Raw genomic sequence first — 28,000 nt, 5'->3', positions numbered from 1 at the left:
GTACACTTTGGAATAGAATTGGGTATGAGGAAGGTCGTACTCGAAGGAGACTCCAAAACAGTGGTCAATGCACTCAATCTAAAGAATCAAAATGGAAGCTACTTTGGGATAATCATTAATGATACTTAAGCTACAATGGTAAAGTTGAAAACATATATAGTCGGTCATGTAAATAGGGAGGGTAATTCTATTGCCCATAATCTAGCTAAAGATGCTTTATATATTTCAGATTGCATAATAGATATGGAGGAAACTCCAATATTTTATCAGATCATGTAATACAACAGTATTACATGTTATCAAAGCAGGAAGTTGTTTCTTAAAAAAAAAACAAAGAAAGAAAGAAAAAGTCAACAAAGAGTATCTTAGGTGGGAAGTATTTTTGAGAGGTGTCTCGTGTGGACGTGTTGTCCAACAACCAAGGACCCTTGTCGCATAATATCTGTAGCTTTATGGGAACTTTGGAATGTGTGTGCTGGTGGTGTGACTGTGACTGTGAGTCAATCCAACCCAATCAACGAGCGTGTCGTATGGAGGAGGACATCAACAGCATTAATGCGTCCAAACAAGGAAGCAACGCGGGATGGCTTCACCTGTGACGCGTGTCGTGCTTCTGGGATATACGTTTTTACGATCCTTGTGTGAGAAATAGATGCTTCTCTATATCATATTTTTAAATACACGATATATTTCATAGTATATTTCATAACATATAATATAAAATAGAAAAAATTTTCTTAGAAATGAATTCGCATACTAAATCACTTATTAATACTAACATGTTAGACATCTATTTAATAAAACGATACGAATTAAAAATAAAATTAATTTTTATAAAATAGAAAATCTTATTCTTCTCTTAAGATTTTTTTTCTTTGATTTTTCTTTTCAATAAAAAAATTTATATCAGCATTAGTATTAGGTTTAATGTGTCAAATGGCTTGTACTTAATAAGATTCTATAAAATGAGGATATTTTAATAAAATGATGTTATTTTTATAAGTTAATTTATAAAAATAGCCTTCATTTTAAAATATTATTGTGTAAAATATTGTGAAAAATGATATATATTTATCTTTTTTTTTTTAAATATTCTCTCTCCGATGCCGAACAGCTAAAGCAAAAAAAAAAAAGAAAAGAGACGTTCTTGTCTGATATATTTTAAATAATTAATATTTTAAAATATTTAAATAAATAAAGAAATTGAGAGATAAAGAATCTAGCTTTTAAATTTAATTCTAAAGAGACTCGTTATTCGTTAAGCTTTACTCAAAATTGGGAAAAAAAAAGTAGGAAAGAAAAGAAGAACACACCACAGCCACAGAAAAAAAGTGAAAACCAGTTATACGCGTTTGAAGTTCCAGAATCCAGATGACGCCTGGCCGACGTCGTTTTCCCTGATTGGAACGGTCCGGACGGAGATCATTACTACATATGGCAATATATTGTGTTAATGCTTCAATCTTGTGTCCATTTATATTTTCTTGTGCACACTCAGGGCGGGAGATTAACCCCCAAAGAATAACTACCAAAAGAATGTGCTATCTTCTCTGAATCTCTTCTTCCTCTCTCTTCCTCGCCCTCGCTCGATCTCTGTGGTTTCCGGAGGTACTGTTAATTTTTGTTACTTCTCATTTTCCTGTTATTCTGTATTTTTTAATCTGTTTTAATATCGCTTTTCCATGCAAATTCCATGGGTCATAAATGCTTTGTGTTCCGTGTTTAGTTTAGATTTAGATTTCGTCTTTGCTATTTTTCTTTTTTATTTGATTGCTTTATTTGCCCACATGCTTCTACTAATTGCAGCTTTTTGACCAGTGCAGGTGGTTTAACGGGTTTTTTTTTGGAGCAGAATGGGGTATATAGGGGCCCATGGTGTAGCTGCGCTCCACAGGTACAAGTACAGTGGTGTTGATCACTCCTACGCTGCCAAATATGTCCTCCAACCCTTTTGGAGTCGTGTCGTTAATTTTTTCCCCCTTTGGATGCCGTAAGTCCTTCTCTATTTTCATTTCACTTCGGGTGAAATCGGTTGTTGAAAACTCTGCTCATATGCAATTCTCATTGTAATTTGTAGTTTTAATGATTTCTAAGCTGTCTAATTTGATGGTATGGCAATCTTACTAAAGCTCACAAATAAAATTCTAGAACTAAAATGATATATAATCAATTTTGGAATATTTGCCTAATAAAAAATGGAATATGTGCCTTTAGTTTGATCTGTATGGTAGTGATAGACTCTCCAATTCTTTGTTGTTTAAATTCAATTGTGTCTATTAGTGATTTTTTGGTGCCTGATGTGGAGTTCCAAAACTGCTAATTGTGGCTTTTTTTTGTCAAAAAGGACGAACCATCTCTAATGTCAAATGTCAGAAAGAATGTGAGTTTCAATCTCGATGCCCATTCTGTTTCCTAATTTCTGGTTGGAATTCAGAATTTGGGATTTTCCAACCTCAGTATAAGTTTTTCTTAACTGGTGAGAAGGCCTGATTTTTCACCGAAGATCATCATTTTTCAATGCTTCATTATTAACTCAAGAACCTGTATGCAGTAGGGTTAACTTGAGAATTTGGTTTGACAACATAGAATCTTTTAAACTTAAAGTCTTACAGATCTCCAACACTATAGTGTAAAGTTTTTTTTGATTCACACCGGGTGTCCGAGAACAGCGTCCCGACTAATCCTGGGGGTGCACAGGCCCTCTGCGAGGAGTTTCCTGTAAGTGCACCTCGGTTAATTCAAGGAGAAAATCTCCCAGTTCGATGGCCCCTAGAGATTGTTTGCACCCAAGAGGATTTCCTTAAACCTTGGAGGGAGCATACCACCAAGACCAAGGTCTTTACCACTTGAGCCAACCCCTAGGGGTTCTATAGTATAAAATAATGATATTAGTTTCTTATCATGAATTACGAAGCATACAGTTTCGTTTTTTTTGGATAGTATGAAAATACAGTTTCTTTTCATGTGCTGTCATGTAATAGATCCGTGGTTGTAGATTTTTGGCCAAGTCTTCTATCTTGTTATTACTAGCATATCATTTGTTTTTTAAATGGTGGGGATGCCTTCAATTATTGTCTTGGTAATATGCTTTTAAGATTTCTGGAGTTATACGGAACATAAAAAAAAGATTTCCATAGTCTTAACAACTTTGGAAATTCTGTAGTTCATAAACTTCTTGTGTGCAAGTGTTATTACATTTCTTTTCTTATTGAGATGTGCTGACTTTTCTTATTTTTCTTTGATCTTTGCATGCTGCATTTTGGGAAAATTTCCAAGTCCGAATATGGTATAATAATCTTCTCTCTCTCTCTCTCTGTTTTATTTCGGTGATTTGTAATTTTCACTTTACCTTGGTATAACTTGTTTTAAAAATTAGTATAATGCACTCATGCCTGTTCACTGACAGAATACTCTTTGTATTTTGTCAGATAACACTTACGGGATTCATCTTCTTGGGCATTTCTGCACTGCTTGGCTACGTGAGTGGGAGTTTATCTGTTGCCATGCTTTTAATTTCATAATTTGTATATGAGAATGAAAACCGTTGAACCTTCATTTTTTAGGTTTAATCTTCTATGATTTACTCTTACTTATAAAAAAAAAAGGTTTAAACTTCTATGATTTTATTGTTTGTGGATCGATCCCCTCCATTGGCATTTTTTTTCCAACATATGTGATAAACATGTGGCATTTGTAGCACTGCCATGAGGAAATTTTTCGTTTGAAAAAAAAAAAAAAACTTAAAAATTACTTCTGTTATAATTTATTTAAAATTAAGACCTAAATGCAAAAAGGAGGTGGAGGGTCTGCGCCTCACCTGTGGCAGTGCCCCTCTCCCCGGGAGGGGGTGGTAGTGATCCCCCTTTCTAAGCTGGGTGCAGGAAACCCTCCCACTTCCCCCCCTCTTTTTTTTTTACTTCTAATTTTTAATTTTAAAATAGATTATAATTAAACTGTTTTTAAATTTTGAATTGACTGTTTAGTTATTAAAAAATAAATAAGTTCTTTCACATGGTTCATCACTGAAGAAGAAAATTGCATAAATTACAGGTTTATAAAAAAGAGGATTTACTACTGTCCTATTCATCAAAATTTCAAGAGCACATTTAATTTCAAAATTTCTTTGTTGCTTTCTCTAGTTCTTAAATTGTAACTAGGTGTTTTCTCTTGTATACCCCATGTGTACTTGGGTTATGCCTATTTACATGGTTTTAATTAAATTTCTTTTTACCTATATAAAATAAGAATATAGTTTATAACTTTTGTGGTATAATTTTTTTTATCAATAAATAGGAATTTTATTAAAAATAGGTGATAGCTTTTGTAGTATAATGATAAGTGGAAATAGTTATTTTCTTTTCTTTTGTTTTTTTTAACACTAACATCCACAGCTGATGTTGGTATGAGGCATTTGTGATTTAGTGAGGTGATATGCATTTTTAAATTTATATTAGCAAGAAAGATGGTGGTTGTTGATTTACTTGAACACTATATACAGGGTTGCTTAATTATTTTTCTAGTTTCTTTTACTCTTGAGCTTGTAATTTATTTTAGAAACCATCATATTTTGATTGGGAAGTAAGCTTGAAGAATACAAAATATCACACGGAAAATACCCTAGAGCACTATTATACCAACTAACAAATTCCTCTTAAAGTAAATTCCTTTTAAATTTACTTGTGTAGCATATCATTTGATAATTGAATCTCGATATTACTTAGTATGATTTTTTTTTGTAAGTCTTAGGTCTCATTTGAATAGTGAGATGAGATGAGATGATCTGTGAATAGTAGTGAAATGATTTGAGTTAGTATGTTTTATGGGATTTTAGAAAATGAGAGAGAAAAAGTTGAATAAATATATTATAAAGTTAAAATATTATTAGAATATAATTTTTTAATATAATTTTTGTTTTGAGATTTGAAAAAGTTGAATTGTTTTTTTGTATTTTGTTTGGAAGTTTGGGAAAATTGTAATGATTAGATAATGATTAGATAAAAAAGTTGAATATTTGAAATTGAAAAGTGTTTGTGTTTGTGATGTTTGGATATTGAGATGAGATGGGATGAGATGAGTTGGGAGGGCTTTGCTATCCAAACCAGGCCTTAGTATGAATTTTATGTTGGAATACTTGTTTCTAAAGCATTTTTTTATCCCCAATTGGCCAACTGTTGGACTGAAATGTTGCTTTAAGATCTGTTGATGAAAGCTATGAAGAGAAGTGTGATGGTTTAGTGTACCCGCTAACTTCTCTGAATTATTGTTATGTGTTATTGTTTCAGATTTATTCACCTCGCTTGGATACACCTCCTCCAAGATGGGTTCATGTTGCACATGGATTGCTACTTTTTCTCTATCAGGTCTGTTGAGAATTAATTCAAGTTGAGAAAGTCATGTTGGTTCTTCTGATCATATTGTCGTATGGTATATGCTTCTCCGTACTTGACAACTGAATTGAGTGATAATTCAAGACACTCATTTGTGCAATATTTCCTTGAGCTGATTACTTTTAGTTTGATGTAGTATTCTTTTTTGACTCGTTGAGCCATTTTGCTCGATTAACTATTGTGAGTCTTACCATGTTCTTATTTCTTTGATTGATCTCAAGAGAATTGGATTGTGGATTTTATATAAGTACAAAGTTGGATTGTCTCACAGAAGGCTTCTATCTGCATTGTGGATTATTATTATGTTCTAGTATGCATCAATGGTTTGAAAATGCAAAGTATGGAAAACTGCTGCTCAAAACTTGTGAAGGTCTTTTTTAGATCTTGTGACTATCTAAGACTAGCTTCTGTGAATTAAACTTTTTTTCTTCAGATAAGTAAGATATGGATTGTATTACTGATTAAAGGGGTTAATACATCAGTACACTGGACGTATACACAAAATCCACTTAACTATCAAAAGGAAATAGAGCTAGGAAATCCTGAAAGTTATAACTAGAGGTGGTAACATAGCATTGGGTTATTAACCAAAGATACAAAGTGTTAAGAACGAAAGACTAAGTTCCGATGCTGGTCTTTCACCGTCCCCAAAACTATGGTTTTTTATTGAACTTTTTAATGCAACTGTGCTTTTTTAACTCCAAATCTTATGCCCTGATTAGTTGATAGCCTTTTTATCCTGCACTTTTAGGTATTGTATTAAGTTGCAGATCTTGTATTGGAGATTCTCATATTGGCATACCCCAACTCCCTTTTATTACTCTTCTTTTTAACCCGTTTCTAGTTTGATGTTAGACCTTTGATGCTGTTGATGGAAAGCAAGCAAGACGAACAAATTCTTCTAGTCCATTAGGGGAGCTCTTTGACCATGGTGAGATGCCGTTGTCGTGTATATTATCTTACTTTTTTTTTCTAACTTGTAAGATAAGTGTTAGTACTACTTTTCAAAAGAAGATAAGTGTTAATACTGAAGAATAATGTTCTTACCTTCCCAATGTATTGCAGGATGTGATGCTCTTGCTTGCGCGGTATGTTTCGTCATCTATAGTTGTCATTGTATGTCCCTTAGATACATTACTTTCATCAGTTTTTCCTTAAATATAGTTGGAAGCATTGGCTTTTGGGAGCACTGCTATGTGTGGAAGAAGTACTTTCTGGTACTGGGTGATTTCTGCCATTCCATTTTACTGTGCAACATGGGAACAGTAAGTTGTCTATTGGTACTGGTTCACTATTATTTTTGTTATTTATTAAATATTTTCTACCTTTATGGATTTTAAAACTACAGTAATAATGTTATCATGTATTCCATTTATAAGAAAAAAGAAGGATTTCTCTAGATAGGTGTCTCTTATATATATATATATATAAATTATATATAGGCGGTTAAACCGACCATATGTATGAATGCTAAAATAGATTATATGAACAAAATAGCATTAACATAAAACTTGGTAAAATTACAAAGCAGGTAGTGCATATTTGCACTTACAAGAGTAAGGTGAGAGCAAAGTATGGAAGAGGAGAGAGAGAGTGGGTAAGAAGAAAGAAAGAATGAGGCGAGCAAGCTCTGCCTAATTCTGAAGCAAGGTTCTCCTTTTATAGCACAAGGAGTTCCTGTTCACAATAATTAAAGTGAAATAGTGAAAGTAAGTCCGTGAGTGAACAGTGAATACTGTTTTAGCACGGGTATGAACTGGCTGTCAACTTTATGTCTTTAGCTGTCTGAATGACTGCTTTCGGCATGTAGTGGCAGTGTGAAACTCATCATTGTATCGTTGCTGGATCTGCTTTTGACACAGGATGTTAAATTATCAAAAGAAGGGCTCAATCAGTCTGGGACGGTCAGCCTTTCAATAGTGAATTCTTGTTTGAAGAGCTCGATTAGTCTTTTGGACGGTCAGTTTTCAACAATGGTATGGTCAATCTTCAGATAATCTTGGAGTATCTGGAGAATCATGGCCAAAATATTTGTAAGGATCATTAATGGAAGCCTCTGAGGATGCTTCTGAATTATTCTCTTCTTCAGAATCATTTTCTAGAAATTTCTTTAATAATTGAACTAAATCCCTTTTGGAAAGTCCTTCAAGAGCATTCTTATGAGACTTTTTCTTGGAGGAACTGCTGGTAGCTTTTCCTCTATGAGAAATAGTTGGTGAAATAGGAGCCTGGAGTTGTGGATATCCAGTCAAAACAAGAGAACCATATATAATCTCTGGGAATTCCTTTTTGTCCTGCAAATCTGGAGCAGTTTGGGGGAAGTCTCTGATCACATATGCAATTATTTGTTGGGTATAGGAAAACCTATCCCACCATTTTGTGCAGCAGTAGCGAACCATGATATCAGCATGTCTTTTATAATTCCATTTCATTATCCAAGGCACCTTGTACTTTTGGCAAAAATAGAGAACGTAAGGAAATTTTTGCATATGCCGATCAAGTTTGGTGATTGCTACATTGCAGTAACATTTGAAGGCTCGGAGGAGCTCATCAGGAAAATTTTCAGGAATTGGCCCAAATTGGTCCCACCATTTGAGGAACCAGTAGGGGAGATTTCCTTTAAATTTTTTGTCAAAATTTAGGAACCATGAATTTGACTCATATCTGGTACCTGGAAAAACATGAATCGATGCCAGGCAGTAATATAGTCATAATAAGTGAAAGCAGTGTCTGTTTTGTCCAGTCTCTTAGGAGAGGATGGGTTTGTTCTCCATTCTTCTTCGTTGATAACATAGAGGATGTAGGCACTGTGGTAGATTAATTTGCTATTATTGGTTTTATCATAAATTGACTTTATGATAATTGAATCAGTGTGGATTAGAATACTGGAGATTCTTGGTAGAATCTTCAGGAATCCAATGAAATCCTGGGGGAAAATAAGATGAAGCAATTTTGAATAAATCTGTTTGGGCAGATCTATTCGGTTCAATGTAAAATAAGTGAGTGGGGTGTGCTTTTTTGATGTACACAGTTTTTCCTTTTGGGAGGAAATACTGAGTAGCAGAAGCAGAAGTAGTAGTTTTTGACGCAGTTGCCTTAGCATAGGGGTCAAAATTACTAGCAAGTGTTGAAGCGAAAGTAGGTGGTTGGATTATTTTACCAAGATGAGTAAATCTATTGGCAATTTGCAAACTATTTGAAACAGGAGTTGAAACAGTTTCATTCTTGATAGTTTTCTTATCAGGAATGGGTGGAGGGGGAGCAGTAGTCTGTTTTTCTTTTCATTTTTCCTGTTCATCGTGAGGATTTCTTCAAGAATTCACGGGTAAGAAAATCAGGAATAGAGTTTTGGGATCCTTTGATGTATTCAATATCAAAGTCAAAAACACTTAAAATAGCTTGCCAGCGTGCAAAAATATGTTTTGATGCAATGTTTTGAACATCTTTTTCTAAAACAAATTTAGCACTCATACAATCAATTCTAACCAAAAATTTTTGATTAAGTAAATCAGATTGAAATTTGAAAATACATAATACTATAGCTAAAACATAGTATTATGTTTTAGAAATTTGGAAATTTACAAAATTTGGAAATTTACAAATTTTCAAATTTGGAAATACATAGTATTAAATATTAATACTATGGTGTTAATACTTTGATTTATACCATTTTAAAACACTTTATTGGAACACCATCCAACATAACTAGTCGTGTTAGCGACCAGTTAAATAATCTACGATGTCACCAGATGTCAGATTATAGATGGTACCAATATGTTTTTACTTCTCGAGTAATGCTTCGTGACGACAGTCAAAAGCCTTACTGGAAAGAGAAATTTATTGATGGATTACCTCGATTGTTTGCTTACAAGGTAAATGAAGAACTTACTGATGCCTCTGGGTTCCTTAATTACGAAAATTACACCTATGATGATATTTTCAGTTTAATTAAAAAACTTGGTATTAGTATGTGCAATGATCAAAGAATGCTTCGAGAACATATGAAAAATAGTAAGAAAGCCAAATATGAAATGAGAACTTTTTGTGAACAATTTGTCCTTCCTAGTATTACTCCATCTAAAAGAAAGTATAAAATTTCTAAACCTCATGATGGCTTTAGGAGAAAATCTCGTGATAAATTTTATAAGAAAACTTATAAAAAATATTTTTCTAAACCATTTTCTAAGAAAAAGAATTCCAAAGAATTTTCTCAAGAAAAATGTTTTAATTGTGGCAAGACTGTACATTTTGCAGATAAATGTCCTAAGAAAGCCAAAAAATTAAAAAAGAAGCTTAATCAGATGGACATTGATAACCATGATAAAGAAGAACTATTTCGACTCCTAGAAATAGCCTCGTCTTCATCATCAGATATCCTTGAGTTCAGTTCTAGTGATTCAGAATATCACTCTGAAACTGAAACTCCTGGCCCTTCTGATCCAAAGCTGGGTTGCAATTGTAACTCTACTTGTTGTAAGCCTCCTAGTAAGACAATTAATGTCTTAACAAAGGCCGAAGAACAAGAGAATCTCTTGCTAACCCTGATTTCCCAAATTACAAATCCTGAACTTAAAGAAGAATTCTTCTTAAGCTAAAGAACACAATGGATCGTCAAGAACCAGAAACTTCTAAACAAAGGATTAATTTTCAAGAAACCTTGGAGAGATTCCAAAAGAAAAAATTCAAGGATATTTCTATTTCTGATTTACAACATGAAATAAATTCTGTTAAAAAGAAACTTGTTGAACTTAGATCTGAAATTAGCAACCTCAAATCTGAGAATGAAGTTTTAAAATAAGAATTTTTATTATTCAAAATTGACAAACAGAAGAGGCTGGTTCTAGTCAACATGAGACTGCTGACAACCAGATTTGTTTGATTTGACACACTATTCCTTCAAAATGGTTTTCACGAGTTACTATTATTATTTTTCATGATTTTCAATTTTCTGTTGTTGCTATGATTGATTCCGGATCAGACCTGAATTGTATTCAGGAAGGACTCATCCCTAACAAATATTTTGAAAAATCTATAGAAAGATTATTCTCGGCAAATGGATCAAAGATGACCATTAATTATGAGCTCAATAATGCTCATGTTTGCCAGGATAATGTTTGTTTTTTAATTCCATCTGTTTTAGTCAAAAATATGTCTGACAAAGTGATTTTGAGAATCCCTTTCATTTCCTTTTTATATCCTTTTATGACTGAAAAGGACGGTATCACCACCAACTTATTTGGTCAAAAGGTAAAATTTCACTTTGCTTCTCGTTTTGAAATTGATTCGGATAAAAGTAAGAAATATTTGCTTTTAGCAATAGAAAAACATTTGAATTTCCTTCAACAGAAAATCAAATACAAAACAATTTCTGAACAATTATCCTCTTCCCTACTGATTTCGAAAATTGATGATTTCAACAAACGTTTAATAACAGATGTTTGTTCTGATTTACCCAATACTTTCTGGTATAGGAAGAAACACATAGTTTCTCTCCCATACATTAAAGGTTTTAATGAAAGAGATATTCCAACAAAAGTCACTTTTGTTCAAATGAACAGACAAACCTTGGAATATTGTCAAACTGAAATTACAGATCTTCTTAAAAAAGGCATTATCAGAAATAGCAAATCCCCCTGGTCTTGTCCTGCCTTTTATGTCCAGAAAAATGCTGAACTAGAAAGAGGAACTCCTCGTCTAGTTATTAATTACAAACCCTTGAATAAAGTCTTGGAGTGGATTAGGTATCATATTCCCAATAAGAATGACTTAATCTATAGGTTAAGTTATGCAGTAGTCTTCTCCAAATTTGACCTCAAGTTTGGTTTCTAGCAAATCCAAATAGCCGAGTTAGATAGGTATAAAATTGCTTTTGTCACCCCTTTTGGTCACTTTGAGTGGAATGTGATGCCTTTTGGTCTCAAAAATGCTCCTAGTGAATTTCAAAATATCATGAACGATATTTTCAATTCATTCTCTACTTTCACCATTGTCTACATAGACGATGTTCTTGTTTATTTCAAATCTATTGATGAACATTGGAAACACTTGTATTCATTCCTTGACATCATTAGACATAATGGTCTTGTTGTTTCGGCAACAAAAATCAAATTATTCCAAACCAAGATTAGATTTCTTGGTTATGATATTTCTGAAGTTAAAATCAGGCCCATCCAACGAGCCATTGAATTTGCTGACAAATTTCCTGATGTCATTATGGACAAAAAACAATTACAGAGGTTTTTAGGATCTCTCAATTATGTTGCTGATTTCTACAAGGATATGAGGAAACAATGTTGTCCTTTATTCAAACGACTCCTTTCCAATCCTCCTCCTTGGACAGAAATACATACTGATCTAGTAAGGAAGATCAAAGCACATGTCAAAACTCTTCCGTGCCTTGGTATCTCTACTTCAGATTCTTTTAAAATTGTTCAAACAGATACCTCTGACATTGGTTATGGTGGCATTCTGAAATAATGTGTTTCACCAGGTTCTTCTGAACAAATTGTTCGCTTCTATTATGGAACCTGGAATTCTGCACAAGAAAAATATAGTACTATTAAAAAAGAGATTTTAGCTATAGTATTATGTATTTCCAAATTTCAATCTGATTTACTTAATCAAAAATTTTTGGTTAGAATTGATTGCATGAGTGCTAAATTTGTTTTAGAAAAAGATGTTCAAAACATTGCATCAAAACATATTTTTGTACGCTGGCATATTTTAAGTGTTTTTGACTTTGATATTGAATACATCAAAGGATCCCAAAACTCTATTCCTGATTTTCTCACCCGTGAATTCTTATAGAAATCCTCACAATGAGCAGGAAAAAAGGAAAAGAAAAACAGACTATTGCTCCCCCTCCACCCATTCCTGATAAGAAAACTATCAAGAATGAAACTGTTTCAACTCCTGTTTCAAATAGTTTACAAATTGCCAATAGGTTTACTCCTCTTGGTAAAATAATCCAACCACCTACTTTCGCTTCAACACTTGCTAGTAATTTTGACCCCTATGCTAAGACAATTGCGTCAAAAACTACTACTTCTGCTTCTGCTTCTGCTACTCAGTATTTCCTCCCAAAAGGAAAAACTGTGTACATCAAAAAAGCACACCCCACTCACTTATTTTACATTGAACCGAATAGATATGCCCAAACAGATTTATTCAAAATTGCTTCATCTTATTTTCCCCCAAGATTTCATTGGATTCCTGAAGATTCTACCAAGAATCTCCAGTATTCTAATCCACACTGATTCAATTATCATAAAGTCAATTTATGATAAAACCAATAATAGCAAATTAATCTACCACAGTGCCTACATCCTCCATGTCATCAACGAAGAAGAATGGGGAACAAACCCATCCTCTCCTAAGAGACTGGACAAAACAGATACTGCTTTCACTTATCATGACTATATTACTGCCTGACATCGATTCATGTTTTTCCAGGTACCAGATATGAGTCAAATTCATGGTTCCTAAATTTTGACAAAAAATTTAAAGGAAATCTCTCCTACTGGTTCCTCAAATGGTGGGACCAATTTGGGCCAATTCCTAAAAATTTTCCTGATGAGCTCCTCCGAGCCTTCAAATGTTACTGCAATGTAGCAATCACCAAACTTGATCGGCATATGCAAAAATTTCCCTACGTTCTCTATTTTTGCCAAAAGTACAAAGTGCCCTGGATAATGAAATGGAATTATAAAAGGCATGCTGATATCATGGTTCGCTACTGCTGCACAAAATGGTGGGATAAATTTTCCTATACCCAACAAATAATTGAATATGTGATCAGAGACTTCTCCCAAACTGCTCCAGATTTGCAGGACAAAAAGGAATTCCCAGAGATTATATATGGTTCTCTTGTTTCGACTGGATATCCACAACTCCAGGCTCCTATTTCACCAACTACTTCTCATAGAGGAAAATCTACCCGCAGTTCCTCCAAGAAAAAGTCCCCTAAGAATGCTCTTGAAGGACTTTCAAAAAGGGATTTAGTTCAATTATTAAAGAAATCTCTAAAAAATGATTCTGAAGAAGAGAATAATTCAGAAGCATCCTCAGAGGCTTCCATTAATGATCCTTACAAATATTTTGGCCATGATTCTCCAGATACTCCAAGATTATCTGAAGATTGACCATACCATTGTTGAAGACTGACCATCCAAAAGACTGATCGAGCTCTTCAAACAAGAATTCACTATTGAAAGGTTGACCGTCCCAGACTGATTGAGCCCTTCTTTTGATAATTTAACATCCTGTGTCAAAAGCAGATCCAGCAACGACACAATAATGAGTTTCACACTGCCACTACATGCCGAAAGCAGTCATTCAGACAGCTAAAGACATAAAGTTGACAACCAGTTTATACCCGTGCTAAAACAGTATTCACTGTTCACTCACGGACTTACTTTCACTATTTCACTTTAATTATTGTAAGCAGGAACTCTTTGTGCTATAAAAGGAGAACATTGCTTCAGAATTAGGCAGAGTTTGCTCGCCTTATTCTTTCTTTCTTCTTACTCACTCTCTCCCTCCTCTTCCATATTTTGCTCTCACCTTACTCTTGTAAATGTAAATCTGCACTACCTGCTTTGTAATTTTACTAAGTTTTATATTAATGCTATTTTGTTCATATAATCTATTTTGGCATTCATACATATAGTCGGTTTAACCGCCTACATATAATTGTGTATACTCTTCTTTGATTATATATCGTGTATTAGGGTTGTGCCCTTTGCGCTTTCTAATAGAATTTTATTACTAATGAAAACACCAACAACAGAAAGAAAATTCTTCGATCAAAAAAAAAAATTCTGGGTACATGTGGTATTAAGTAATAAATTTTCTTCCTCACTCCGCCTCCCAGGTTCAAATCCCAGAGTTGCCTGTGAGGGGTCTTTTTAAAATGCTCAAGCTTATTCGCTCTTTGACCCTGGATTATGATTACCAGATCTGTTTGTTCCTTATGACCTCTCTCTTTTTTTTTGGTACTTTCTGTGGGAAATGTACTATTTGGATTATTGTTTATTATCATTCTTTGCAGAACAATTTTGTCGTTGTTGATATATGTAGGTTCGACTGACTGTTGGATGTCTCGTTATCAGTACTGATATTTGATTTTTTGATCTAGCTATTTCACCAATACCCTTATTCTTCCGGCTATCAATGGACCTACAGAGGGTCTCATGTTGATTTATCTGTCACATTTCTTCACGGCTATTGTAGGTATGCTGCCCCTACCAGTGCCTTCTTTATCCCTGAAGTAATGTGTTTTTTGTACTTCCAAATAATTGTTCTGAAACTCTATTTAAAATATATTACATCATTATTTATATTGTGGGATCTCTTTTGTTAAGGTTAAGTACACTTGATTCTCACGTGAGTTCTTAACCTTTCCAGGTGCTGAGTGGTGGGTTCAACAATTTGGGAAGTCCTTACCCTTATTCAGTTGGGTGCCATTTCTTAAGGGTAAGAATATCCTTCAGAAAGCTGATGACCTATAACTCAATATATTTGGACTGAAAAAACCTTGCATTATTTCTATGGTGGCTTAGCCATAGAATGGGAGGTGTGATTTTGGGGTTTCTTTAGCCAAAAATTGTTTCTGTTTGTGTTTGATTATGTATCTTGTGGTGTCCTTTTTATTACTCTGAGATAAACGTTCTGCAGCAGTTTTTAGATTACAGCAGTGCCTTAAACTTTTTAGGTGAGATATATATTGGTGAAGTCATGGCAGAATGTGATGTTGAAGGATAACATTTTGAATTTTTTATAATTCAAATGCTAAAGGAATGTGATGTTAAAGATTATTTCATGTGGGCTTCGTTGGAAACTGTAATAAATTGCATTACAATATATTTCTCATCTATTGGAAACTGTAATAAACTGTAATCTTCGGTTGACATGACACACTCTATGTTATTGTTAGTCCATTTAACTAACTGTGTTTATGATTTTAATAATTTTCATAGGGATCCCATTCTGGTAATATGTGCTTATTTATTTTATTTTTTCTGTGTCCTTCGCAATTGGGCACTGTTTCTATCATGCAATCTTAAATTTACATTCCTTTGATAGGGCTGCTATTTGTTGGGTTCTTCATGTTTCATTTCTGTTTAAGATGTCAGAACTTCTTAAGTTGTACTTCTGCCTGGAGACTTTGATCTTGCACCATTTTTTTCCCTCTTCATTTTCTTATTAACTATATAAAAAAAAAAAAAAAATCCTCTTCATTTGGTAGTTGATGAAAGAAGCCTTACTAGAAATTAGCTAACTGGCAATTTATCTGAATTTCCCATCCACACCTCTCCTTAATTGGGAATTTGTATTTTTGTTCAACTGTTTTCACTATCTTATTTCTTCATCTTTACTTTTCTACCCTGGTTGATGATTGTCTATGAAATTCTGCCTTTCGTTTGCGATTATCTGAATGTTTACCTATTAAAAAAAATATATCTGAATATAATATGTTTGCATTTTTGTGAATTTTCAGAAATTCCCACAAACAGAGCTGTGTTGCTTCTGATGACAGCTTTTGGTGTTATACCAACGGTCACATGCAAGTATGTACTCCCCCATTCTAAGTTATTTCAAGTTTAAAGCCTTTTCCTCGTGACACCCTTTGACCTATAGACCAACTGTGTTGACCCATGGACATCGGAATGACATTTCCATCATATCATACGTATAACCCGCACAATGCACGGATCGTTGTGTATGAGGGAGAGAGATCTAGAGAGAGACAGGGTTTTATAATGGAGAAATTCAAAACACTTTATAGGGCGATTTATTTTGACAAAATAATATAAAAATTAAATTAGTGCCTTGGGTGGATCTCTCCTCTTAAAAAAAGAAAAAAATATTTAATCCTAAACAATATATCCATTTAGTTCTCCTTACATAGAACAAATCAAGAATAGAATACTTACAATAATATAAAGATTGTAAGCAATAGGCATATACTCCTCCGGAACCCCTCTTCTTCCGAAATCCTGATCAAAACCTAGGTATCGAAGGGAGTTCAAATCAATAACAATAACAGAACGAAAATGCCAAGTCTCAAAGAAATGTACGGCACGAAAATATTAGATCTAGCCAAATAAAAGTCTGAGAAAAGCCAAACATACCAAAGTTACGGCGCTTTGGAATGAGAACAAAACCGTAGAATTATGAGGCTAGAAACGAAAGCGGAAGAAAGAATGAGAGATGGGATTTTTTTTTCTAATCTTGGAAAGCGTGGTGAGGAAATATATACTTGGGAGTTTGTAATTGCTATAGCTTTGAGAGTTTCGTCAAGATTGGGAAACGAGGTGAGTAAAATATATATAGGGGGATGAGGACGTGGCTAACATATGCTGAAAGGACGTGTAATTGTAATGCTCACAGCAAAGCGTCACGTCTGGGTGAGGATTCAAGAATTGACGGTTTCAGTAAACACCAACTGAAGATCAACGGTTTTTTTTAATCGGTTTACGTCTAGGACCTTTTACTAATATTTAGTTACTTTGTTTGAAAAGTAACTAAAGTATGAACTATTATAAAAAGAAACTAAAGTATGAAGTTATTTGAAGATGATACTGGAAAGTGTCAGAGAATGGCGAGAGTTACGAAGAGGCAGCCAGCATGCATCTTTCCCAATTTTCATGGTTGGAGGCCTGAGGCCATGTTTAATATGATCACCCATTTATTTTGACGGTTTTTTTTTAATTACGGGATTTGAGTTTGACCACTGCTCATTGGGCTCCATCCCTCTTTGGGACTCTTCCAGCTTTCCTGTGAAATCTCTCTCACTTCTCGCCCTTTCTCATCTGCTTTCTCTGACTTGTTTGGGGCTTTTTTTTCATCAAATCAGACCACAGCTTCCAATTTCCACCATATTTGGCATCTCTCAATTTCGTCGGGAGGAACTTTCACGTACTGCTATTTTCCAGGTTTTCATCGGCTTGTTCGTTTCTCTTCAGATTGGGTTTCTTTCTAAAGTTTTTGGGCTCTCAGATTTTTTTTAGAATTTTCTTTCTGGTGCAAGTCTTCCTGAGGGGTTCATGGCCATGATTTTGTTTTTCAATGAGGTTGTTTAAAGTTTATTGTTTGGTTTGCCTTTTGGGTGTAAATGGATACGTCTAATCGTGACAATCTCAGTTGCAGAAAATTATCCTATAATTTATCTGGATTTTATTGCCTTTTGACGGTTGACACCTAAGATAGTTCAAATCCAGCGTCGGTTATTTGTATGTGATTTCCGTGCGCCATATCACTACGGTTGACGTTTGTGAGCGGTAGAAATACCGATTAATGTGGTCTAAATGCCAAGTCAGATGTTAAAACTTGGCTTTTATATATATTAATAGATTACTGTTATTGTTGGGCTTTTTAAATTGAATAAGCTATGTGTGCATATTGGCGTTTACAAGATTTAAACTCTATAGTCTTTGCCTATTCCCATCAGAGTTCACTTGTATGAATTAATATTGTTGTTTGATAAAGTTCAGCTTAGATCTCCCTTGTATTTTTTTCACTCTGCAGCATACACAATGTCTATAAGGTAGTTCAGGGAAGAAAAGGAAGCATGCTGCTGGCACTAGCAATGGTAATACTGCAATTTATTGGACATGTGTCTTGCTTCTAGTTTCTTATAAGAGATGTAATGTTGTTTTCTTGCTGGCTCTTTCTAGGTTTGCCCTTTTGCTGCACTCTTGGGAGGAGCCCTTGTTTGGTATGATTGAAATCTGTTGAATGTTTTATACATTTTTTTCATAGTCACATTTATAGAGGTTTACATAGTGGCATTGTTTTTTGATGCAGGGATTATTTGTCTCCATCTGACATAATGGGGAACTATCCACATTTAGTTGTATTGGGAACTGGACTTGCTTTTGGTTTCCTTGTGGTATGATATTTTGTTTCGGTGTGACTATGTAATATTTATTCAGTTGAAGTTTATACTTTCTTCATTTGAATTGGACCGCTTTATTACTATTGCTGTTAGTTTGCATTCCCTATGTATTTATTTATGGTCTTTATTTTCACATTCTATGGTCATTATTGTATCTTGGTGGAAATAACAGAACCTCGCGATCATATACTGTGATCCAAGGTTTTCCTGTTTATGGTGGTAGCTGCTTCATGGTGCAGAGATTTTCGCACTTGCCCTGTAGTTATATGTTATTGTATTGCTGTGAATGCCACGTGATGATATAAAAACAGCAGAATAGATGCACTGGTTAACGTTGTAAAATTAAAGTACTTACGGAGAATTCTAACTAGGGTTATCCTTTGTATACCTCCTATGTGCTTAGATGGCTCCCCCAGTACCAATCAAATTTAGTATCCTTAACTTTTAACCAAAAAAAAAACTTGCAGAGGAAATAAAGATTCTTTGATGCCTAATAATGTCACCATTCCCAGGCAAACGAAGATGGGGAATGGAGTCCTCACCATTCAATGACACGTTAACTCTAGGGGCTGTTTCTTACACTTGGCAGAGCTCAGGAATATCAAAAGGAGAGGCTCGATGATTGTCCCTGAAGGTTTGAAGGGCAATGGTTGGGAGGATTTTGCTTACCACCTAGGAAAAATTGCTGGCCTACGAAAGGGAAGGGAGACAGCTAGGGACATGGAAGCAGAGAGTTTTCTACCCTTCAAAGGCGACGCCTACGCCTCGGTTCTAAGGTTGCCGGCAAGGTTTGACTCTGCCTTGGTGGCCGATAGGGCTTAGGTGAAGGATACACAACTTGGCAGTGTAGGAAATCACAACAACAGGCCTACCTCTAACATGGATGGTAGGGGAGCCTCTGTCACTGGTGCAACGATGGGAGATATAGAAGGGGTGTTGTGGGCTGTCAGAAGCCATTTTTCATGCATATCTGAGGAGATCTTTGCACTAATGAGGAAAGTGGACTTGGGCTTACGAGAGGTTACGGGCCAGGGCAGTGCTTTTGGGCAGAAGGAGGTACCTGCTAGGAAGGGAGAGCCCGAGGTGAATTTGGTAAGGGTTGTGGAGAATTTAAGTAGGGGCTGTGGAGCGCCCGCTAGAGTGGGCCTGAGCAGAAAGGGGTCTGACTCTCATCCACCAACATGGGTTGGGCCTACGATTGGAGAATGGCTTAGGCCCATCGACTCTGTTTGGCGGGCAAAGGACTCATCTCGGACCCGAGTCTCATCCACCTCGGGCTCGAGAGCCCCAAACCCGCTGGCCACCACGCCGACTACACCGCTAGCATCATAGAAAATATCGTCGACCCCTGACGACCCTACCGGCCCAAACAAAGCGCTCCTAAAGGACACGGTGGCAACGACGCTTTTAGGGTTAGCCCAAAATGAAGTTGCCGCCTATTCTCAGGCCATCGTAAGCTCATCATCGACACAGAGTGGGCAGTCCTCCTCAGGCGCCCCCACGGTTTGTAACTTGGACCACCTCTCGGCCCTGGAGGAAGTAAACAGCCGAGATGAGGTGGAGGCCTCACATGGGCTGGTCGAAGCCCCTGCTGGACTCCAACTCCCACAACCTCTGGAGGCTCCCTCCAGGACCTACGCAACTGAGGGCCTAGGACCTCTCACGAATACAGCAACTGAGATCCTATCCAGGGTTCTATGTACGGTGGAAGAAGAAGAGGAGACTGTTTCTGAAGATGAGGCACTCTCAAACGACGAGGCATCAATTGGGTCAAATCTATACTTGGCTTGCAAAGCGGCCGGAGATACTGTTCCCTTTTCTGAACTGGGGGGACCTTGGGGACAACCCCGATCCTATTTGTTCTCTGCCTCTAGCGCTTCTGTGGACTGATTCACAGTTAGATTGTACTGAAGAAGGTCGATGAAGTCCAGCACTGCATAGGGATCTCATGTGAAGGATTTGAGGATCAATTTAAAGCGCTACTTACGGCCATTGAAGCAGGACAACCCTTCATAGCTAGATCTACCTCTAAAAAAGAAAGGGAGCTTAAGAGACTATCTTGTTCCATTAATTATGAAACAAGGGAAGGAAGCACTAGCAGGGGGAGGAATAATGATAGGGCGAACATAGGTGACCCATGAAGCCCAAGATCCTTACATGGAATGTTCGAGGTTTGAATAACTCGAATAAATGCCTTAAAGTGAAGAACTTTTATTTGTTTGCAAGAGACTAAATTGAAGTACGTCGACAGAAAGATTATTAGTAGTTTATGGAACTATCCTTATGCGGGATGGACTAGCCTTGCTTCAAAAGGCACTTCAGGGGGCATCATAGTGATGTGGGACATGAGAGTAGTTGATATGGTGGAGGAGTTTATTGGAGAGTTTCCGGTAGCATATTCTTTCACAAGTTTGGATGATGGTTTTGGGTGGGGATTTGTATGAGTTTACAGGCCTAACGACGACAACAATAGAAAGCTTCTTTGGGATGAGATTGCTGGTTTGTGTAGCTATTGGGATGGCCCGTGTTGCATTGGAGGTGATTCAACATCACTCGGTTTTCGAGTGAAAGGTCAGGGGCTTCTAGCTTGGGGTCAACTATGGCCGACTTTTTAGCTTTAATTTTCGAGTTGGACTTGATTGACCTACCTCTAGCTGGGGGCGACTACACTTGGTCTGATGGGAGGGCATGGTCTAAGCTGGATGGATTCATTGTCTCTCCTTACTGGGAGAGACACTGTAACGCCCCAATGGAAGGCCCAAACCACATTGTCTATACTCCAAAAGAACTAGTCAATGATACAATTGGAGCCCCATTAGAACCTTATAAAAAGCAATAACTTCTCCTTCCCAAGCAATGTGGGATCTCATACACCACCTATCCTTATCCTTATCATATGGGGTATCACACACACCTTCCCAACCTATGCCAAAAACGCCTCCTCAGGCTTTGCTCGGACCACTTTCCACTCTTATTGGATTGCGGGGGCCCACGAGGGGTGGAGATACTTTAAATTTGAAAATATGTGGTTGAAGGTAGAGGGGTTCACGGATAAGATTAGATCGTGGTGGTCCTCGACTCCTCGTATCAAATCTCGGGAACTCCCAGTTTTGTTTTAGCCGAGAAACTTAAAGTCTTGAAAAATGACCTAAGAAAATGGAATACAGAAGTTTTCGGGAACTTAAATTATCAAAGGACTAACCTTTTTCAGGAACTGCAGCTTTTTGAGGAAATAAAGGTGACTGGGGCCCTCCCGATAGATGAGAAGACAAGGAAAATGGTTGTAGTAGCTGAGTTGGAAAAAATACACTCATGGAGGAGATATCCTGGAGACAAAAATCTCGGGTCCTTTGGTTGAAAGAAGGGGATAAGTGCACAAAGTTTTTTAATCGAGTAGCTAATTCCCATCGAAGAACCAATGCCATTGAGGTTCTTCATTCAGAAGGGAGGGTTCTTTCAGATAGAGTAGCTATAAAGGATCACATTCTCCACTATTATGACCAGCTCCTAAAGGAGCAACATCATTGGAGGCCCAAGGTAGATGGGCTGATTTTCGATTCTATTGATCTACCAAGTGCAACTTGGTTGGAGAGACCATTCGAAGCGGAGGTGGTGCTTAAAGTGTTAAAGGGGATGGAAAAAGACAAGGCCTTAGGCCCAGATGGTTTCACAATGGCTTTCTTTCAAGCTAGTTGGGACATTGTCAAGGAGGATATCATGAAGGTCTTTATCGAATTTCACTCTTTTAGGAAATTTGAGAAAAGCCTCAATGCTTCATTTATCGCCCTTATTCCGAAAAGGGTAAGGTCGGTGGAGGTGCAAGATTTTCGTCCCATTAGATTGGTTCATGGGGTTTGCAAAATCATCTCCAAAGTGCTAGCCCAGTAGTTGAGTGTTGTCATGGGGAAGATCATCTCGACGTCCCAAAACGCCTTTGTAAAAGGAAGGCAAATACTAGACTCGGTCCTCATCGCTAATGAATGCTTGGAGAGTTGAGTCAGGGCCGGCATTCTAGGTATCTTATGCAAATTGGATATGGAGAAAGCTTTTGATCATGTAAATTGGGATTTCTTGGTGTATACACTTGGCAGGTATTGCTTTGGGGAACGGTGGTGTCAATGGATGAAGCATTGTACCACAACAGTTAGATTCTCGGTTTTGGTTAACGGCACTCCTGAAGGCTTCTTCAATAGCTCTCGTGGCTTAAGGCAAGGGGACCCTTTATCCTCTCTCCTATTCATTTTAGTAATGGATGTTTTGAGTAGAATGTTGAAAGGGATGGCGGATAGGGGCTTCATCTCGGGGTTCTCTGTAGGCGGCTTCTCACAAGGTAGTCTATCAATCTCCCATCTACTTTCTGCTGACGACACGCTGATTTTTTGTGAGCTAGATCCCAATCAGATTTGCTCCTTGAGAGCCCTCTTGCTTTGCTTTGAAGTTGTCTCTGGTCTCAAGGTGAATCTATCAAAATTTGAAATCGTTCAAGTTGGCTCGGTTAATAAGTTAAGCGACTTGGCTGTTATTTTGGGCTGTATGGTGTTATCCTTGCCTATGAAGTGCCTTGGACTCCCTCTAGGGGGCCTTTATAAATCCAAGGCAATGTGGGATGAGATTGTTGAGAAGATGGAGCACAAACTAGCGGGTTGGAAGAAACTTTACTTGTCCAAAGGTGGCAGAATCACTTTAATTAAGAGCACAATCTCCAATCTCCCGACATATTTCCTATCTCTATTTCCCTTGCCTGCAGGTGTGGAGCATAGACTGGAAAAGCTTTTTCGTGATTTCCTTTGGGGCATTTTTGAGGATGTGAAAAAATTTCATTTGATCAAGTGGGATAAGGTATGCACACCTTTGTCCAATGGTGGCTTGGGGGTTCGTAAATTGAGAACTTTCAACAAGGCTCTCCTAGGAAAATGTTTATGGCAGTATCATGAGGAAAGAGATGCCTTTGGAGGAAAATTATCGACGTTAAATATGGGAGCATTTGGGGAGGTTGGTGGTATAATGAAGTAAGAGGGGCCCATGTTGTGGGTGTGGAAATTTATTCGCAAAGGCTGTGAAGACTTACTTGTTAATTGCAGGTTTGCAGTGGGTAGGGGCACACAAGTCAGATTTTGGCACGACACTTGGGGTGGCGATGTTGCTTTGAAGATCACTTTTCCCTCTCTTTTCAGGATTGCATTTGATAAGGACACCGTAGTTGCTGATAATATGGCCTCCTCTGACTCCACTCAATGGTCAGTGAGATTTATTAGAGTGGCACAGGATTCTATAAGGTATTATCGCCCCACCCCTCCAATGCATTCCCTTGGAAGTGCATATGGAGGAGTAATGCTCCCCTCAAAGTGGCCTTCTTTGGTTGGCTAGCATCTCATGGGAAAATTTTGACTATCAACAAGCTGAGAAGGCGTGGCCTCTGCTTAACAGATTGGTGCTTCATGTGCAAACATGACAGCAAATCAGCGGACCACTTACTTCTTCATTGTGAAGTAGTTAAGGCTTTATGGGATGATATTCACACAAGGCTTGGTATGGCATGGGTAATGCCTAGAAGGGTGATAGAGTTATTGGCATGCTGGAGAGGAACCCGAGGTAATGGGCAGATCGCAGCTATTTGGAGGATGGTGCCCTTTTGCCTAATGTGGTGCACATGAAATGAGAGGAATAGTCGTTGCATCGAGGACAAGGAGCGCACACCGGAAGGTTTTAGGGACTTTTTTTTATCATACCTTGCTACTTTGGGCTTCTTCTATTGTATTGAACAAAACATCTTTTAACGACTTTTATGCTTTTACGCAGCACTTAGCTTGTAATTAGGCTTTCTCTATATACTCCCTGTGTACTCAGGCTTTGCCTATTTATGTGGATTAATAACATCTTTTCTTGCTTATAAAAAAAAATAATGTCACTCTGGCAAATACTGCGAGATTAAAATTCTTCCATAGGTTTATTTTACTCAAATGAGAGGTAGAACCCTTTCAGTGCATGGATGATCCTGCCTTTATAAAATTGAGGGCGTTTTTATGGTTTGCTGCATTGTAACCTGTTGAGGTATTTGGGGATTTCCAGTACATTCCTCTGGGATTCACAGCATGTGTTGAAAATGTGGATATACAAGGAAAGTAGTAATTTACATATACATCTACACTTTGATTAATTTTCTGCCACTGTTTTCTGTCGTTTTAGTGTCCTCTTGATAGCTTTGGTGTTTGTTTGACGATTACAGATATTCTTTTGCTGTGTAAAATTTTGAATTTTTTTCCCTCAGACCCATTGTTAACAAATAAAATTATTATCGTGGAATTGCTGCTGAATTACAGCTATTTTGGCAGGGAAGGCTGATCCTGGCTCATTTGTGTGATGAACCAAAGGGGTTGAAAACTAATATGTGCTTGGTATGTTGCATTCTCTTACCAAACCCACTGAAATTGGTTGGTAATTTCAAACTCAGTTTAAAATTCATGGTGCGCTCTTCTGTGGCTTTGGCCATCTATTGTCCACCAGTCGCTCTCACCATAACTGGTGGTGGGTGATTTTGAGAACTATTGGATATTTGAAATGAATCTAGAAAATGAAAACCCAAAACCAATTTGAGTCTGGTACTTCTTTCCTTTTTATTTATTTATTTTTTCCAAAGTAAATGAGTGTGGTCACTTTAGAAAGAATATGTAGCAAAATTTTTCAAACTTCATTGTTTTCTTTCAAATTCCACCGACGACCATCAACTAAATAAATTCTTATAGATTTTTTTTTGGGACAAATTGTATTAAATCAGCCTTGCTCATTCGGTTTAGTAAAAGCAAAAAATCTTCTTAAATTTGCTATAGTGGTAGGGTTGTGGTGATAAGAGGAAAATGAAATTACAAGTCCTTGTTAAACCTTGATGGTCAGTCATATGGAAATCTGGTTTTCTCAAATGAAACCAGCTTATATTCTTTGCTTTTCTTTTATACCTCTTGATCGTATTTAAGTCACTGCATAGGTTGATCTAAGAGGAAAGCTAATGATTTTTCTCTAGTCAGTAGACGCATTATGGTGCTCAATTTCTCAAGCTTGTACAGTCTCCTGGATAAGCATGGAAAATAAAATCAGGGGATTTGGTATTCCTGATGTAAATGTGGCCTGTAATATAGTGAGCTTTATTGCTTGGCATGATGTATTATGTAAATGTGGCTTCTTTATCAAGGTTTTATGCTGGAGTAAAAAGGGGATAGTAGTTCTGTCACATTGAAGTCCTACACTATTGTTATAAAAGAGGAGTTGTCCAGCAACCTCAATATCAATGGACTATCAATATTAGTTTTTAGATATATTTCCCAAACCCCCAATGTAGGGGTTATTAGTTTTAAATTTTGCTAATATTGTCCTCAATTGACAGGACCTGTTCATATTACGACTTTAATCAGTCAAGTTTTAAAAATAAAAATAAAAAAATTATTGATGACATCATGACTTATATTAGGGTTTAGATAATTAGTGATTCACATATGCTTATGGCCTTCACCTAAGCGCTGCGTGCATTTCCACCTCTCATAAGTGGGGGTAGTGGGTGATGTCCTAGTGTCAAATTACGTTGGGTGTTGAGTTAATTACTACCAGAAAAAGTTGTGATTCACCTATCTATTGCTCTGTGCAGTCACTACTGTATCTCCCTTTTGCCATTGCAAATGCACTCACAGCCAGATTGAATGATGGGTATGTTGTAATTATAAGCTGAATAACAGACTTCTAGTTCTATTTATTATTGGCTTTCTATTTTACTCATGAACCTCCGTTCATCTTTTTGGGCAGAGTTCCTTTAGTTGATGAGAGTTCGGTTCTTCTCCTGTACTGTCTATTCTCAGGTATGGTGACTTTTGACTTTTTTTTTTCGTACACACACTACTAATTCTTGTAAAATACTCATCTCTTTACATTTACAAACCCTTCTTTCCAATTATTTGTTTCAAATGCAACATGGTTCTCCTTGTTGAGCTTATTGTTGGAGAAGCGCATTTAGGCATTTTCTTCTGCAGTGTATACTTGGGAATGTATTGGTTTAGCTTTTTCTGACAGCTATATATTAATTATCTTGATATGTGAATGGCTCTAACTGTTCTACATCTGAAAATCCTCCTTTACTGAACCCAGCGGGACTCTATGTGCACTTTACCACATCCGTCGTTCATGAAATCACGAGTGCGTTGGGAATCTATTGCTTCAGGTTAGAAGACAGCCACAACTCTCTAGAATTTGGCATTTTCCCTTTTCCCAACTTGGTTTAAATCAGGTTTAGATTGGATTTGGGTTTTTTGGTTTCAAAACCATATTGGCTTTGCCACTATGGACTTGGCTGATCCAATCATCCAAATTATCTTGAAATGTTTGTATAAAAATTTGTTAAGAGTGCAGGTTATTTAAATTTGTATTTGGTGGGCATGGCATGGTTGCAAGTACAAAATGTAGTTTTGTATATTTGTGGCGTCTTTAAACTGGTTTCATAATTAGCATTTAGCTATGATATTGTCCCTGTAGTAGCTTTACAGAGTATGACCTTCATCCTCAGTTTTTTCTTCTCTTTTGCCAATCACAGGATAACTAGGAAGGAAGCTTGAATTTTGCTGGTGTCTTCTTTGGGGTATGCCCTTCCCAGGTTCACCCATTTTTCTTGAGAATTTCTCCAGATCTTGCCCTTGTAAATTTCAACGTTATAATCAATGGTTTGGTCTATAATGTAGTGCAGTTTGTTTTTTGGTGGTAATGTATCTCTATTTGCTCTTTTTCTGATTTGTTTTGGCGTTTTTGCCTTCCAGCCGTCAAGTCAAGAATGATGCAACAGCAATGCAGAGGTTGTCTTTTTGCTTTCCTTTCCCCTCTATACAACGTTGATGGCTATGCTGTCTATCCTATGGGTTTTAGTATTTGAGGCCCACGCCCAAATAGAAGAGCAGGCCAGTTTAGATATATAAAAGGCCAGTGTAATAGAAGCATTAGAAATCTACAGTTGCAGATTTGGATTACTTTCTTTTCTTTTTCTTTTTTTTAAACAAGTTATACAATTGGTTTCTGTTTGGAAAGAAAGCCGACTGATAATTTCTTCATGATTCCTTGGGGTGGGTAATCGAGTTGGGACGGTTTAGTTTGGTCTGTTTAGAGCTCTTAAAAATTCAGACATGGTTTTGAAACTGGAAAGCCCAAATTACGTTGAAGTTTTTGTATAAAAATCAAGGTTGTGAATTTCGTACCGTACCAACTGGTATCGTACTGGTGTAGTGACCGGAATGGGAAATATATATGTTTTGTATTGGGTCAAATTCCAGCCGTATCGGTGTGTTTCGGTCAATATTCCGATTTTTGGTGTATTGGCCAAATTTTTTTTTTTTTTTTGTAATTAATGTAAAAATTGACTTTTTTTTATAATTTTCACTTCAATTCTCGCATCTGACTATTTTCTAAACTTTTTTTAATCTCATTTTCTTGAAGACTGAAAATCAAATCTCTACTTCCTTTTTCGTGATGAAGATGAATAATTATTTTTTTTAAATAGTTGAATTGAGAACTTAGAAATATTATTGAGTTTTATGAATATGTGTTTTAACTTTTTAAGACTTACATTGATGTTATTTTGAAATATAATTTATACATATATAATTTATTTATTAGATATAGATTATTCCGAATTGGTACCTGTATCAAAATATTTCATTTCAATGCCTTAATTTATTATATATAGATT

General features: G+C 36.5%; 1 protein-coding gene across 2 annotated transcripts; it reads left to right on the top strand.

The window, feature by feature from the left end:
• The first annotated feature begins 1,266 nt into the window (after positions 1–1,266).
• Positions 1,267–27,578, top strand: LOC109008151 (choline/ethanolaminephosphotransferase 1-like). Of its 2 annotated transcripts, none has more exons than XM_018988148.2 (20): positions 1,267–1,608; positions 1,824–1,990; positions 3,277–3,286; positions 3,429–3,479; positions 5,283–5,360; positions 6,243–6,318; positions 6,453–6,475; positions 6,552–6,652; positions 14,524–14,618; positions 14,793–14,861; positions 15,886–15,955; positions 17,916–17,979; positions 18,065–18,105; positions 18,195–18,279; positions 24,618–24,680; positions 25,922–25,980; positions 26,077–26,129; positions 26,416–26,488; positions 26,858–26,902; positions 27,078–27,578. In XM_018988148.2, the coding sequence occupies exons 2-19, from the start codon at positions 1,854–1,856 to the stop codon at positions 26,877–26,879; spliced, it is 1,170 nt and encodes a 389-aa protein (XP_018843693.2). In that variant the 5' UTR covers positions 1,267–1,608; positions 1,824–1,853; the 3' UTR covers positions 26,880–26,902; positions 27,078–27,578. The 2 variants fall into 2 exon arrangements, with proteins under 2 accessions (XP_018843693.2, XP_018843694.2); XM_018988149.2 differs by having other exon boundaries at positions 26,858–26,917.
• Positions 27,579–28,000: the final 422 nt, after the last annotated feature.

This window comes from Juglans regia, chromosome 13, assembly GCF_001411555.2.
Source record: "Juglans regia cultivar Chandler chromosome 13, Walnut 2.0, whole genome shotgun sequence".
In the NCBI taxonomy this organism is placed as follows: Eukaryota; Viridiplantae; Streptophyta; class Magnoliopsida; order Fagales; family Juglandaceae; genus Juglans; species Juglans regia.
This window is presented reverse-complemented; position numbering and strand designations above follow the sequence as displayed.